Raw genomic sequence first — 13,371 nt, forward strand, 5'->3', positions numbered from 1 at the left:
ATTTAAAGATTTATTTTTATTATGCACATGAGTGCAGGTGCCCAAGGATGTCAGAGGCATCAGATTCTACTGGAGCTGGAGTTACAGATGGTTGTAAACCATCACATGTGGGTGCTACAAACTGAACTCAGGTCTCTGGAAGAGCAGTATGTGCTCTTAACCACTGAGACATCTCTCCAGCCTCCTTTACTATTTTTTAAGTGATAAATAAGAGGCATAATTTCTCAAATAGACGAAGAACTTCTAAAAATCTAGGAAAAAATTTAAATTTCTTACTTATCTTTATGTGTATAGTTGTTTTCCTACATGTGTGTCTGTGCACCATGTAAATGCAGTACCCATAGGAGCCAGAAAAGGATGTTGGATCCTTTGGCACTGGGGCTATAGTTTAGTAACTTGGGTCCCCGGGAACAGCAGCCAATTCTCTTAACCACTGAGCCATCTTTCCAGCCCCTAAAATCTAGTAAATTTATAAGTGGGTATAGTAGCACATGTCTATTATCTAAACATCTGGGAGATGAAGACAGGATGCTTATCAGGCCAGTCTGCCAGCCAGGGGTGCACACCCTGTCTAAAAACAAAGAACAAAGACAAAGCAGAGGGCTGGCTGGGGATGCTGACGGGCGGCACCAACTTGCCTAACACATGCAAGGCCCTGAGACTGATCATCAGTACCACAAAGGGAGCAGGGTGGAGAGTGTAAACTGTCTTAAAGAATATTATTATTTTTATAAATATAGCATCCATGTAGCCTAGGCTAGCCTAGTGCTCACAATGTAGCCCCATGTTAGCCTCAAACTCATGATCCTTTGTCTCAGCCTCCAAGTGCTGGGATTACAGGCATGTCCCATCACATCCAGCTTTACCAGCTGGCCTCAAATTCATGGAGATCCTCCTGCGTTTGCTTCCTGAGTGCTGGGATTAAAGGCACGGGCCATCATGCTTGGTTAAGAAGGAAATTCTTCACACCTTTAATCCAAGCACTCGGGAGGCAGAGCCAGGTGGATCTCTATGAGTTCGAGGCCAGCCTGGTCTACAGAGCGAGATCCAGGACAGGCACCAAAACTACACAGAGAAACCCTGTCTCGAAAAACCCACCAAAAAAAAAAAAAAAAAAAAAAAAAAAAAAGAAAAAAGAAAGAGAGAGAGAGAGAGAGAGAGAGAGAGAGAGAGAGAGAGAGAGAGATTCTTAAGTCTCATTCATATCTTTTAAAGAAAAACTGAAGAAATGAAGCCTTCTGGGGTTATCAGGAACTGGTATATCCTAGAGTTTAGATGAGAATGCCCAATGGCTCATACGCGTGGGAGGCTGTGGTGCTACTAGGGGGTAGTGGACCACTTATGAGGCTGGGCTTGGAAGGAAGTGGGTTCAGTGGGAAACTTCTCAGAGGGAGTTTGGGACCTAGACTCTCACTGTTGCTGCTTGCATATGCAGCCAGCTTGAGGTAAGCAGGCTGCCTCGGCCCTCCAGTCTTCAAGGCCTGGGTCCAATGGACAGAGACAAAAACATCTAAAACTGTGTGTGAGCTTGGAAAAGACAAACAAAACACACCACTTTTTCTCTCTGTAAGTTGGTTATCTCTGGCACTCAGGGGCTGAATGATATGATGTGGATTTTCATTGTTTTTAGCTGTAAAGCTCTAAAAAAATAAGTGGAACTAGAAAGGATGCACAGTGGCAAAGTAATGGGTTTTCCTTCTGATAGATTCTGAGATGCCGACAACAGTCAACCTTGACAACCAGTTAGGAAAATAGAAAAGAATGCAAAATGGAAACCCAAACCCAATTCTTAAATATCCCAAGTATGGGCCATTGATGGCTCACTGGGTAGATACTTGCTGAGTAAGGACTTTCAATCCTGGAACCTACATAAAAGGAAGGAGAGAACTGACTGTACAACACTGCCTTGTTTACATTCACACCGGAATGTGAACACTACATTCACACGCGGACAGCACCCCCACCTCATATGCAAATAATGAAATGGAAAAAAAATTCCAGTCAGACGCAACTCCCAGATCACATTAATTAAAAACAAGACTGTAATTTCTCAACCAGAGAATAACAGCCTCAACACGGAAAAGATACTACCTCATACTGAGGGTGGCCTGCACAAATAAGAAGCAGTTCCAAAGTTCGAAGGTCTCCCAGACCCTGGCCTGGAGTACAAACAATTTTTTCCAGGAAAGTTTCACATAGCTCAGTGAAGACACGGCAGTAATTCAGAACTCTGTAGAAGTGGAACGAGAATACCAAGTCAAGGATCTGGACTTCACATATGCACAGATACGAGTCAAATGCACAAAAGTCTCTTTGCCTGAATACTCACTACGGGCATCATAATCTCTGTGGCAAATGCTCACATCTATACAGATAAGCATGTGATGGTAAGTCAATTCATATTCTCTATTACAAATTTTTTAATAAAAATTCCAAATTAGGGTGCTGTAGTGATGGCTCAGTTGTTAAGAGCACTTGCTTGCTAGGGGACTTGAGTTCCATTAAACTGTGCATCTCTGTGTGGGTGTATGCATGTTTGAATGCCAGTTTCTGTGGAATACAGAAGAGGGCTCTGGATTCCCTGGAGATGGAGATACAGGCAGTAGCCAGGTCCTCTGCAGGAGCAGAACCCATTTGTAACTGTTGAGCCATTTCTACAGCCCCTAAACTAGATACTTCAAAGTTTATCCCTGTTTCTTACAGTCTCTCACTGTAAGTGTAAGAAACTAGTACAATCAAGAACTGGTGGTAACCCTCTCTCCTAGATCCAAGTTGCTACTCTAGATGCAGGTACATACATAGTATGCATTTACAAGTCACATAGAATCAAAAAACGATGGATAAATTATAAACAAGATTTGAGAAAAACACCAGACTGTAGGTCACCCAGGGCTCCAGACCTCAATAATGACTCACTTGTCTAAATCTTCACGTGCCACAGCCATATGATAGGCAGCCTCCAATGTCAAGACCCCCTGAAAAAGTTGCATGGCCAATGGCAAGTTAGTCTCCACATTTTCAATAGCATATAGAGCTGAGCACACACAGTCTGAAGCAGCTTCATGTAGGTTAGATGAGGTCTTGTCCTGTTGCTGAAAGACAGAAGGAATATAGAAGCAGAAATCAGAATCATTGTAGCCCAAGGAAAACAATTACAATTATGAGGCCGGGTGGTGGTGGCGCATGCCTTTAATCCCAGCACTCAGGAGGCAGAGCCAGGTGGATCTCTGTGAGTTCGAGGCCAGCCTGGTCTCCAAAGCGAGTTCCAGGAAAGGCACAAAGCTACACAGAGAAACCCTGTCTCGAAAAACCAAAAAAAAAAAACAAAAAACAAACAAACAAACAAACAAACAAAAAAACACCAATTACAATTATGAGACAGGGTCATGCAGTCTACACTGGTCTTAAAGTCACTATGTAGCAGAAGCCAGCTCCCTGTTCTTCCTGCCTCTGCCTCCCATGTTCTGGGATTACAGAAATGCACACAATGCGCTCCCATATCTGCCTGGCTGAGAGTACACTATGAACAGCCAGCCCCTTAGTTGCAGACCTCACCAAGACACCATCTTCCTCACCCTACCTCTACTTCCAGGCATGCCAAAAAAAAAAAAATGAGCTTCTTTATCTGTCAATCAGGCTTACATGAACTTTTTTTGTTTTATTTTCTTTTGTTTTTGTTTTTGTGAGACAGGGTCTCACTGTGCAGCCTTGTCTGGCCTGGAACTCTCTATATAGACCAACCTGGCCTCAAACTCACAGAGATCCAAAGTACTGGGATAAAGGTGTTGTACTACCACACTAGGTTTCTTCTCTTTTTCAAAAACTGACAGTAGCCGGGCAGTGGTGGCGTATGCCTTTAATCCCAGTACTCAGGAAGCAGAGCCAGATGGATCTCAAGACCAGCCTGGTCTACAGATCCAGGACAGGCACCAAAACTACACAGAGAAACCCTGTCTCAGAAAAAAACAACAACAAAAACCAAATTGACAGTAATTTTATTTTGTAGCCTAAGTTTTCTTGGAAACACAGCATTCTGTCTGTCTCAGCCTCCAGAATACTGGGATCACAGTTGTGAGCCATCATCCCTAGCAGAATTACAAGATTTTCCCCAAGTTTCTGTTTATACTATTTCTTCCATAGGGAATGCCATGTTTCTGCATGGTGTTGAACGGATATTGAACTCCATTCTCTTTTTAAGTACCACTTAAAATGAAAGGGCTCAGCAACGCCAAAAGGCCCATTACATACCAAAATGAGATCTCAGAATACCAAAGTTAAGCAGGGGTTATTAAAACTTCTGGGATGGAGAATCGAGATAACACAGAAATGGCAAATTTTCCCAATTTTCCATTCACAATAATGCATGCTAGTATGCTGTGGGATGGTCTTACTGTAAGCTGTGAATATATGTTGCTACCATTGGTTAATAAGGAAGCTGCTTTGACCTATGGCAAGATAGGAGACAGCCAGGCAGGAAATCCAAGAGAGATATAGAAAGAAGAAGGGTGGGGTCAGGGGGAGACACTGGGAGACACCTCCAGAGAAGCAAGATGTAATGGAACTCACGTAAAGCCACGATACACATGGCGATACATAGATTAACAGAAATGGGTTAAGTTAAGATGAGTGAGCTAGTTAGTAATAAGCCTAGGCCATAGACCAAACAGCTTGTAACTAATATAAGCCTCAGTGTGTTTATTTGGGACCGAATGGCTGTGGGACACAGGAAAACTTTCGTCTACACTAGTATATGAGGACCTAGCCTAAAACTACACCTACCCAATGTATCAATCAAGAATAAAAACAATATTATTTCTTGCTAGGTATCAGAGCACAGTTATAATCCGAGCACTTTGGGAGGATAAGGCAAGAGGATTACTACAAATTCAAGATCAATATGGAATAGAGTGAGTTCCCAGTTAGCTTTGACTATAGAATAAGAACTTGGCTTTAAAAAAAAAAAATGTCTTGGAGCTGGTAAAATGGCTCTGTAGGTAAAGGTGCTTGCCAAGCCTAGCAACCTGAGTTTGATCCCTGAGACTCAAATAATGGAGAGACCAACTCCTCCATAAGTTGTCCTCTGACATTCACACACATATAATAATAAGTAAGTATTTTAAATGTAATTTTAAAAGTTGTGGTGCTTTTAATCCTAGTACTTGGGAGGCAAAAGATCAGGAGTACAAGTTCATCCTTGACTACACAGTGAGTTCAAAGACAGACCGTCTTGAAACAATAACAACAATAAAATATTTCTTAGACAGTCAAAACCTGTTTATTCTCTTTGTACATTTTCTTCGGAAATTACTTGAGGAAGTTCAAAAAACAAGTAATCAACCCAAAAAGCATAGTAAAGGGGAATCTAGGCATCATAACTGAGGACAAATTTAAGAAACAACTGACAAGAATAAAAACTTACCAGAGGGCTCAAGATGGAGCCAACACGGCACACAGTGTCAGCCCCCGTGGTGAGAGCAAAGGATCCTGAATGTGGGATAACCTGGGCCCCAGGACAGCTAGCTACAAGCCAGCCAGTTCCTTAGTTGAGACTGTCTCAGAACAGTAACACAAGTCCACAGAGGGAAGCTGGAGGGCTCTTATTCACCAGTATAGTTAGTGTCTCTAAATTTAGTGAAGTCGTCACTGTAAAGTCCTTCTCTAATAACAACAATAATGACACCAGATACTTAGAGTCTCTCTAAGGGTAAGAGCTACTTAAGTTAGGAGAGCTAACAGATGCAAATCATCCCATCAGGTTCTTACCTCTTTTTTTTTTTTTTTTTTTTTTTTTTTTTTTTTTTTAATATTTTACTTATTTATTTTGGTTTTTTGAGACAGGGTTTCTCTGCAACAACTCTGGCTGTCCTGAAACTTACTTTGTAGCCCAGGCTGGCCTCAAACTCACAGAGATTCAACTGCCTCCGCCTCCCAAGTTCTGGGATTAAAGACATGAGCCGTTGCCACCACCCACCTTTTTTTCCTATTTACTCTTTGAAGTTGCAATATTAGAGACATTTTATTAGGAAAAGGGGGTGGGGTGGGTAGATGGCCTGCCACACAAGACTGAGAGCCTGAGTTCAGATCCCCTGGAACTGTGTAAGAGCACTCCTATGGCAGGATGGGAATCAAACACAGGAGAACGGCCAAGAACCTTTCAGGTCAGCTATCCTGGAGAAAGCAATACAGCAGTAAACAATGGGAGAGATGGTACCTCAAAGACCAGATGGAAGGTAAAGACTATACGGAGGGCTCCACCATCCACATGGGTGCTGTGTGTGGCATGTGCATGCCTTCATACAGAAAGCACACATAAACACAAAATAAATAGATAAAAAATTTTTAATGCTTTCAAAAAGTAGTATACAGGTCTGGGATAAATGTTAGAAGCCCAATGGTGCCCATGACCAGCAGATTGAAACTCTTCCTTTATGGGTCATTTGAATAGCAGCACATGCTTTCTTTTGCACATGCTCCATTACATGTCAGCCTCATGGGCTTTTCTCCTTCCCTAAGACAGGGTGTTATTTAGCTCAGATTTGCTTCAAATATGTTATTCAGCTAAGGGTGACCTTGAACTTCTAATCCTCTTGCTTTTACTGTCATGTACTGAGATTATAGGCATGTGCCATCAAGCTCACCTTACGTTACTCTTAAGACTCAGATAAAATTTTCTTCTCCAAACAAACACTGAGATGTCCCAGAAGGTTGGTTATTAGACATGAAAATGACAGTTATAGCCTTACTTACCAAAACCTCAAAAAGGAGCGCTAATAACTTATTATTAGCCATGAAGTTACTGTCCAAAACTCCCAAGTTAAACCAGCTTCCCAAACAGCGGAAGACCTTCATAAGCATCTTCTCATCAGTTCCTGCTTTTTCTACACATGTCATCTAAATAGAAAATATAGTTTAAGAAAAAAATCAATTTTTATACTTCATTCCCAGAGAACAATATTGAGAGATTAAGATTTTTTTGAGACAATATCTTGCTATTTGGCCCAGGCTGGACTCAAACTCATTCTCTCCTTTAGCCTCCTAAGTGTTAGGATTACAGGTGTGTCCTGCCACACTTGGCAAAAACATTCATTTTAAAATCAATCTTTCCCTCTGAGACGGCAAACGGGAGACAGAAAGGCTAATGCAAGTATATAAACAGCTTGCTTATATTTTTCTATTTCTTCATGGGCATTGCATTACAGCCAAAGGAGCATATATCAAACAAATAAGTGGCCAGCCGTAACATTTACTGAAACCTATTATGTGCTAAACATGATTTTAATAGCTTTAATTGCATTAACACAGTTATGCAGTTAAAATGAAACAGATCCTATTACTCTCCACATACAGATGGTGAAACTGAGGCAGAAGAGTTAACCATCCTCTTAACAGGGCACAGCAAGCACTCAAACGTCACAAGTCTCCAGGACCTATGATCCACGCTTGAGGGATGGCTAGTGACTGAGCACTGGCTGTTCTTCCAGAGGATCCTGGTTCAATTCCCAGCACCCACACAGCAGCTCACAACTGTCTATAACTCCAGTTCCAGGGAATCTGAAGCCAGCCAGAGATACACAGTGAGATCCTGTTTCAAAAATAAATAAATTTTTTAAAATTAGATTTTCATAAAATAAGCTACCTTCACACAAATTACACTGCAAAAAAGCACACTAGACATAGAAGAACCAGACTGTCATCACCCTAATCCAGTGCGTAATCCTAACATTACTAATGAAGTATCAATCAGACATCATAATATGGGTAAGATGCAGCATGAAAGAACTGGAGAGGCCTATGATGGAAAACTCAGAAAAAAATTTCTTAACTCCATCAAGCCTCGTAGTTTCTATCAGCATGCTAAAGGAAAACAAATTAAACCCTGGAGAAAAGGATCCAAGTGACTATTTCCTCAATTATCCTAAGGATAGAATATAAGTAGTTGCAGTATTAATACAGTAGAAAATTCATTATATGCAATGATGCCCTACGGCATTAGACTTAATTTCTTTAGAGGAATCCTTACTCAGTAGGGCTGCTTCAAACAGACCTCCCAATTAATTACAAGAAATAAGAAGACTACAAAAACAATCAGAAAAAACAAAGAAAGCAATCATAAATGTCATAAAACAAATCATGTATGGAGAAACCAAGAGGAAGGAGAACTGTGACTACTAGCCTAAAACCAGCCTACATGGATACTGTTTGTGAGCTCTGTTTTAAAATATTTAGAACCAACTGGGAGAATGTGAATATGGTCTAAAAAATGATATTACATAGGAAATTTTCTAAAATGAAAAAAATAAAGCTAGATGACTGAAACAGAAAACTATAATCACATAGAGATACACATTGTTCACAGGACATATGTTAAAGGGTCAACAGTAGTCAGTGCACTGGTATACCCGCAGTCTCAACTACTCAGGAAGCTAAAGCAGGAAACTTGAGTCCACAGCTCTATAAAACCACATCTCACAAACAACCCAAAAGGCTGGGGGCTGAAGAAAAATGCTCAAGACTGAGGTTAAGAGCCGTTGCTGCTCTTCCAAAGAACCAGAGTACAGATACCAGAGCCCACATTGAGTGGCCCATGAACTCTAGCTCCAAGGGAACTGATGCCATTTTCCGACTTCCATTGGCACCTGCACACACATGGCAGACACTGACATAGAAACATAAAGAAAAATAAAAGCCGCTGGGAGGTGGTGGCACACGCCTTTAATCCCAGCACTCGGGAGGCAGAGGCAGGCAGATCTCTGTGAGTTCGAGGCCAGCCTGGTCTACAAAGTGAGTTCTAGGAAAGGCGCAAAGCTACACAGAGAAACCCTGTCTTGAAAAACAAAAACAAAAAATTGGGGGTTGGGGATTTACCTCAGTGGTAGAGCGCTTGCCTAGCAAGCGCAAGGCCCTGGGTTCGGTCCTCAGCTCCGGGGGGGAAAAAAAATAAAAAAATAAAAAAAAAACCTTTAAGAAAAACTGAGGGACAAATGTGGTGGCACACACCTATAATACTGCATTTAGGAGATAGAGTCAGGTAGAAGAGAGCGCAGAACCAGGGAGGTAGAAGTTCAAGTCATCCTCAGCTATGAAGCTATGAAACTTGATATGAAGCAAGTTTGAGGCCAACTTAGGATGCATGAGACCCTTTAAAAACATGGCTTGCTCAGTATCGTTTTTTTTTTTTTTTTTTTTTTTTGGTTTTTCGAGACAGGGTTTCTCTGTGTAGCTTTGTGCCTCTCCTGGAACTCACTTGGTAGCGCAGGCTGGCCTCGAACTCACAGAGATCCTCCTGGCTCTGCCTCCCGAGTGCTGGGATTAAAGGCGTGCGCCACCACCGCCCGGCATTGCTCAGTATCTTAAAGATGCATGCTATAAGCCAGGTGGTGTGGCGTACTCCTTTAATCTCAGAGGCAGAGGCAGGAGGATTTCTGTAAGTTTGAGGCCAGCTTGGTCTGCAGAGAAACTTCCAGGACAGCCAGAGCTGTTACACAGAGAAATCCTATCTTGAAAAACAAAAAAAAAGATGCATGCTCTAAGACTAATGGCCTGATCCCCGGGACCCACATGGTAGGAGAAAACCAACTTGGGCAAACTGTCCTCTGACCTCTACACACATCCTAGGGTACACAGCGATGTGTGTTCCCCTCCCCACAATAAATACATGTGATTTTAAGAAATTAAAAATAAAACATACAAAAGAGAATTGTGGTTGCAATTCAGTGGTAGAGCACTTCTAGTAAGCATGAGGCCCTGAATTCAATACCAAACACCACAAATTAAAACAATCAGACACAGGATATGATTTCCAAATAATAATTGCTTTATTTTTTTCTAATGTTCTACAATATTATTTTCTTTAAAAATAAATGGCCAATTTAAAAAAAATTAAAGATATTTATGTTCCAAATAGGTTTTAACACCAAATTGAATATAACTAAAAACAAAGTTTTATTTTTTTCAAACATAACTTTGTTTTGTTTGATGTATGATATTGTAGAAGTACTAAAACAAATCCTTGAAAAATAGCCACATTGTTGAGAAAATAAAGCTAGACAGTAGAAATCTAAAAATGAGCTAAGTTGGGGCTATAGTTCTATGACAGATTGTTGTCTACCAAGTAGCAGGCCTTGGGTTCAATCTCCAGCACTGAGAGAGGAAAAAAAAAAAAGACCTAAAAATAAGATAGGTTAGGTAATTAATTTAATACAATCTAGTTCAGGAACTAGTAGACATTTTAAGGTAAGGACCAGACAATAAATATTTCAGGCTTTGCAGGCCACATGGTCTCTGAAAACTACTCAGTTCTACTAAGATAGTCTAAAGTAATATACATAGACAACATGAACCTAAAGAGTCCAGCTGTGTTCAATAAAACGCATATGTATGCTACCAGCTCATAAACAACAAATTTACCCACTCCTGGTCTAACCTAATAAAAATTCTAACTCTGGCATTAGCTAATGTTTAATTATAATATTGACCACTGGCCAAGTAAAGTCTCCTAGTTTTCTTTACCAAAAAGTTAATTTGTCTTTATCTTAAGTTTTTATGCACTTCCTTTAGTGTGGTCCTTTATCAAGATGCAATGGCTTTTATGTATCATAAGAATTGAGTTCAAGTTCTAAGTTAACAGTTAAATAACACCAAGCCCATTGGCATTCACATGCAGAGATATCACCCTCACACACATTACAAAGAAGCTCAAGAAGTACAGATGTCAAAAGTATTTTGTATTATTATAAAAGTTTTATATAAATGCCAAAGCAGTATCACTGCCACATTTATGAAGAAAGCTGCTTCATACCATTGCGACCAGGTCACAATATAACTACACCATGGTTTCTGCTCTTCCTCAACAAATGAGTATTTCAAACTTACCAATAAAGATACCACTGTACTAGAATAGAAGGCCAAGTCTTCTATAATTTCTGTGCGCCTGTTGGCTCCAATTCGCAAGGAACGACTATGTACTTCTTCAGGTAACACTGTAAGGATCTCCAGCAAAAAAGGCAAAGAAGTTACATCATTGCTATATCTGGAAAAGAAGAGGAAGGATATATAATGAGTCACTGATAGCCAGCAAATACACAATCACAACACCATTCATCAGAATAGCCCACAACAACAAAAGAGCAGCATTCCCTATATTAAAAGGGAAAGAGCCCAGTGGTGGTGGTGCATGCCTTTAATCCCAGCACTCAGGAGGAAGAGACAGGTGGATCTTTGTGAGTTCGAGGCCAGCCTGATCTACAAGTCAAGATCCAGGACACCCAGGGCTATTACACAAAGAAACTCTGTCTCAAAAAACAAACAAAAAAGATTTATTTTTATTATGTGTATAGGGAAGGGGTATTTGCACATAAATGCAAGTGCCCACAGAGGTCGGAGTGTCAGATTCCCCTGGAGCTGGAGTTACAAGCAGTTGTAAGTTGCCTGATCCTGTGCTGAGAATTAAACTCAGGTTAGTATGTGCTCTTAACCATCAAGCCACCCCTCCAGCCCCCAGTTTTAGTTCATTTTAAAACATTACACGCATGAATGCACACACAAACATACAAATATGATCAAATATTTTGCTAACTTGGCTAAATTCTGTATTATCATTAGCCTCCAGTTTTCAACACCAGTATCTTCCTGACTTTGCAGGTCTGGCCAAGCAATCATAATGACTCAATTTAGAAGATAACCAACAATTCCATGAGTCCTTTGTCATATGTGATTTGTGAATGAACACTATAAAGAATAAGATCATTGTACATATTCATTTATTTAGAGATAATATAGCCTTGACAGGACTGGAACTCAATATGCAGACCAGGCTAACCTTGAACTCATAGAGATTTGCCTGCCTCTGTCTCCTGATTGCTGGGATTAAAGGCGTGCCTCAACCATGCCCAGCCCCGAAATTTACTTTAATGAGAACATTAATAATGCATAATTCAGGGGCTGGCAATATTGCAGTATGTAAAGGTGCTTGTCACCAAGCCTGATAACCTGAGTTCAATATACAGAACCCATGTGGTGGGGGGAACCAACTCCTTCAAGTTGTCCTCTGAACTTGACATGAGTGATGTGGTATAGCATGCACACCCACAATACACAAACAAACAAACAATTTTGGAAGAGAAATAAAAATTATGTCATTTGGGAATGGAGAAATAGATGTTTTAGTGGGTAGGAGCACTTGTTGCACTACCAGAGGACTGAAATTCAGTTCCCAGCATCCATACAGGTAGCTCACAACCATCTGTAACTCCAGCTCCAGAGGATAGGATTCATCTGGGCTCTGTGGGCATTTGCACTCATGTACACATACCCACAAGCAGATACACATACCTATACATAATTTTTTTTTTTTTTTTTTTTTTTTTTGGTTTTTCGAGACAGGGTTTCTCTGTGTAGCTTTGCGCCTTTCCTGGAACTCACTTTGGAGACCAGGCTGGCCTTGAACTCACAGAGATCCGCCTGGCTCTGCCTCCTGAGTGCTGGGATTAAAGGCGTGCGCCACCACCGCCCGGCCTATAATTAAATTTTTAAAAATATTTTTTAAACCTGGTAGTGGTGCATGTCTTTAATTCCAGTTTTTAGGAAGCAGAGGCAGGCAGGTCTCTGAAGTCAAGGCCAGCTTGGTCTACACTGAGAGTTCCAGGATAGCCAGAACTGTTACACAGAACTGTCTCAAAAAAGCAAAACAGAAAAAACATTAACTTTATGTCCATAATTCAGGAAATAATCAAGTGTCTAGTTACTAGAACAGATTTTTCTGTGTTTATTAATGGTAATCCCAATGCTAATATACTACTGATACAAATTACAAATTACTTACTTTTCTACCAATGTTTGTACACATCCTTTCCAAGAAGGCATCTGTAGGGCAAGGTCTGCTATTGCTAAAGCCAGCTGAATGGGAAGAGAGATTAAATAAATAAATAGACCAGATAAACAGAAACCATCGATGCTAAGAGAAAGTAGAGACCATATTTCTTTTAAACAATATAGAGAAGACTAGCATCCCTTCCATTCCTTCCCCATGAATGTCTACCTATCCATTCATCTAGTTAGCCACAAATTGCTTGGATTTAAAAATCAACCTTAGAAATTAAAGATAAAACCAAAAGAATCAACAAAATACACTTGATAGATAGAAAATATATTTTTCATTGTTGTTTCTGAGACAGTAATTCATCTAGTTCAGACCACCCCCAAACCCACTGTGTAGCAGAGGTTGTCCTCGAACCCCTGATTCTCCTTTCTCCACCTCCCAAGAGCTGCTATTACAGGTTTAAACCACTATGCTCATGTTAAAAAATATCAAAAATAAAACATTAAAAATAAATTAAATGCCAGGCGGTAGTGGCACATGCCTTTGATCCCAGC

At 40.5% G+C, this 13,371-nt stretch overlaps 1 protein-coding gene across 1 annotated transcript in view; it reads right to left on the minus strand.

Annotated features, from left to right (window-relative positions):
- The window catches only part of Tnpo3 (transportin 3), an 83,964-nt gene that overhangs the window by 38,666 nt on the left and 31,927 nt on the right, over positions 1 to 13,371 (minus strand). The window contains exons 3-7 of the mRNA XM_059257488.1: positions 12,821 to 12,894; positions 10,873 to 11,029; positions 6,748 to 6,891; positions 2,917 to 3,092; positions 2,092 to 2,230 (exon numbers count right to left, since the gene is read on the minus strand). Coding sequence (XP_059113471.1) covers positions 2,092 to 2,230; positions 2,917 to 3,092; positions 6,748 to 6,891; positions 10,873 to 11,029; positions 12,821 to 12,894 — 690 coding nt within the window. The remainder of the gene's footprint in view (positions 1 to 2,091; positions 2,231 to 2,916; positions 3,093 to 6,747; positions 6,892 to 10,872; positions 11,030 to 12,820; positions 12,895 to 13,371) is intronic.

Source organism: Peromyscus eremicus, chromosome 3 (genome assembly GCF_949786415.1).
Source record: "Peromyscus eremicus chromosome 3, PerEre_H2_v1, whole genome shotgun sequence".
NCBI classification, from domain to species: Eukaryota; Metazoa; Chordata; class Mammalia; order Rodentia; family Cricetidae; genus Peromyscus; species Peromyscus eremicus.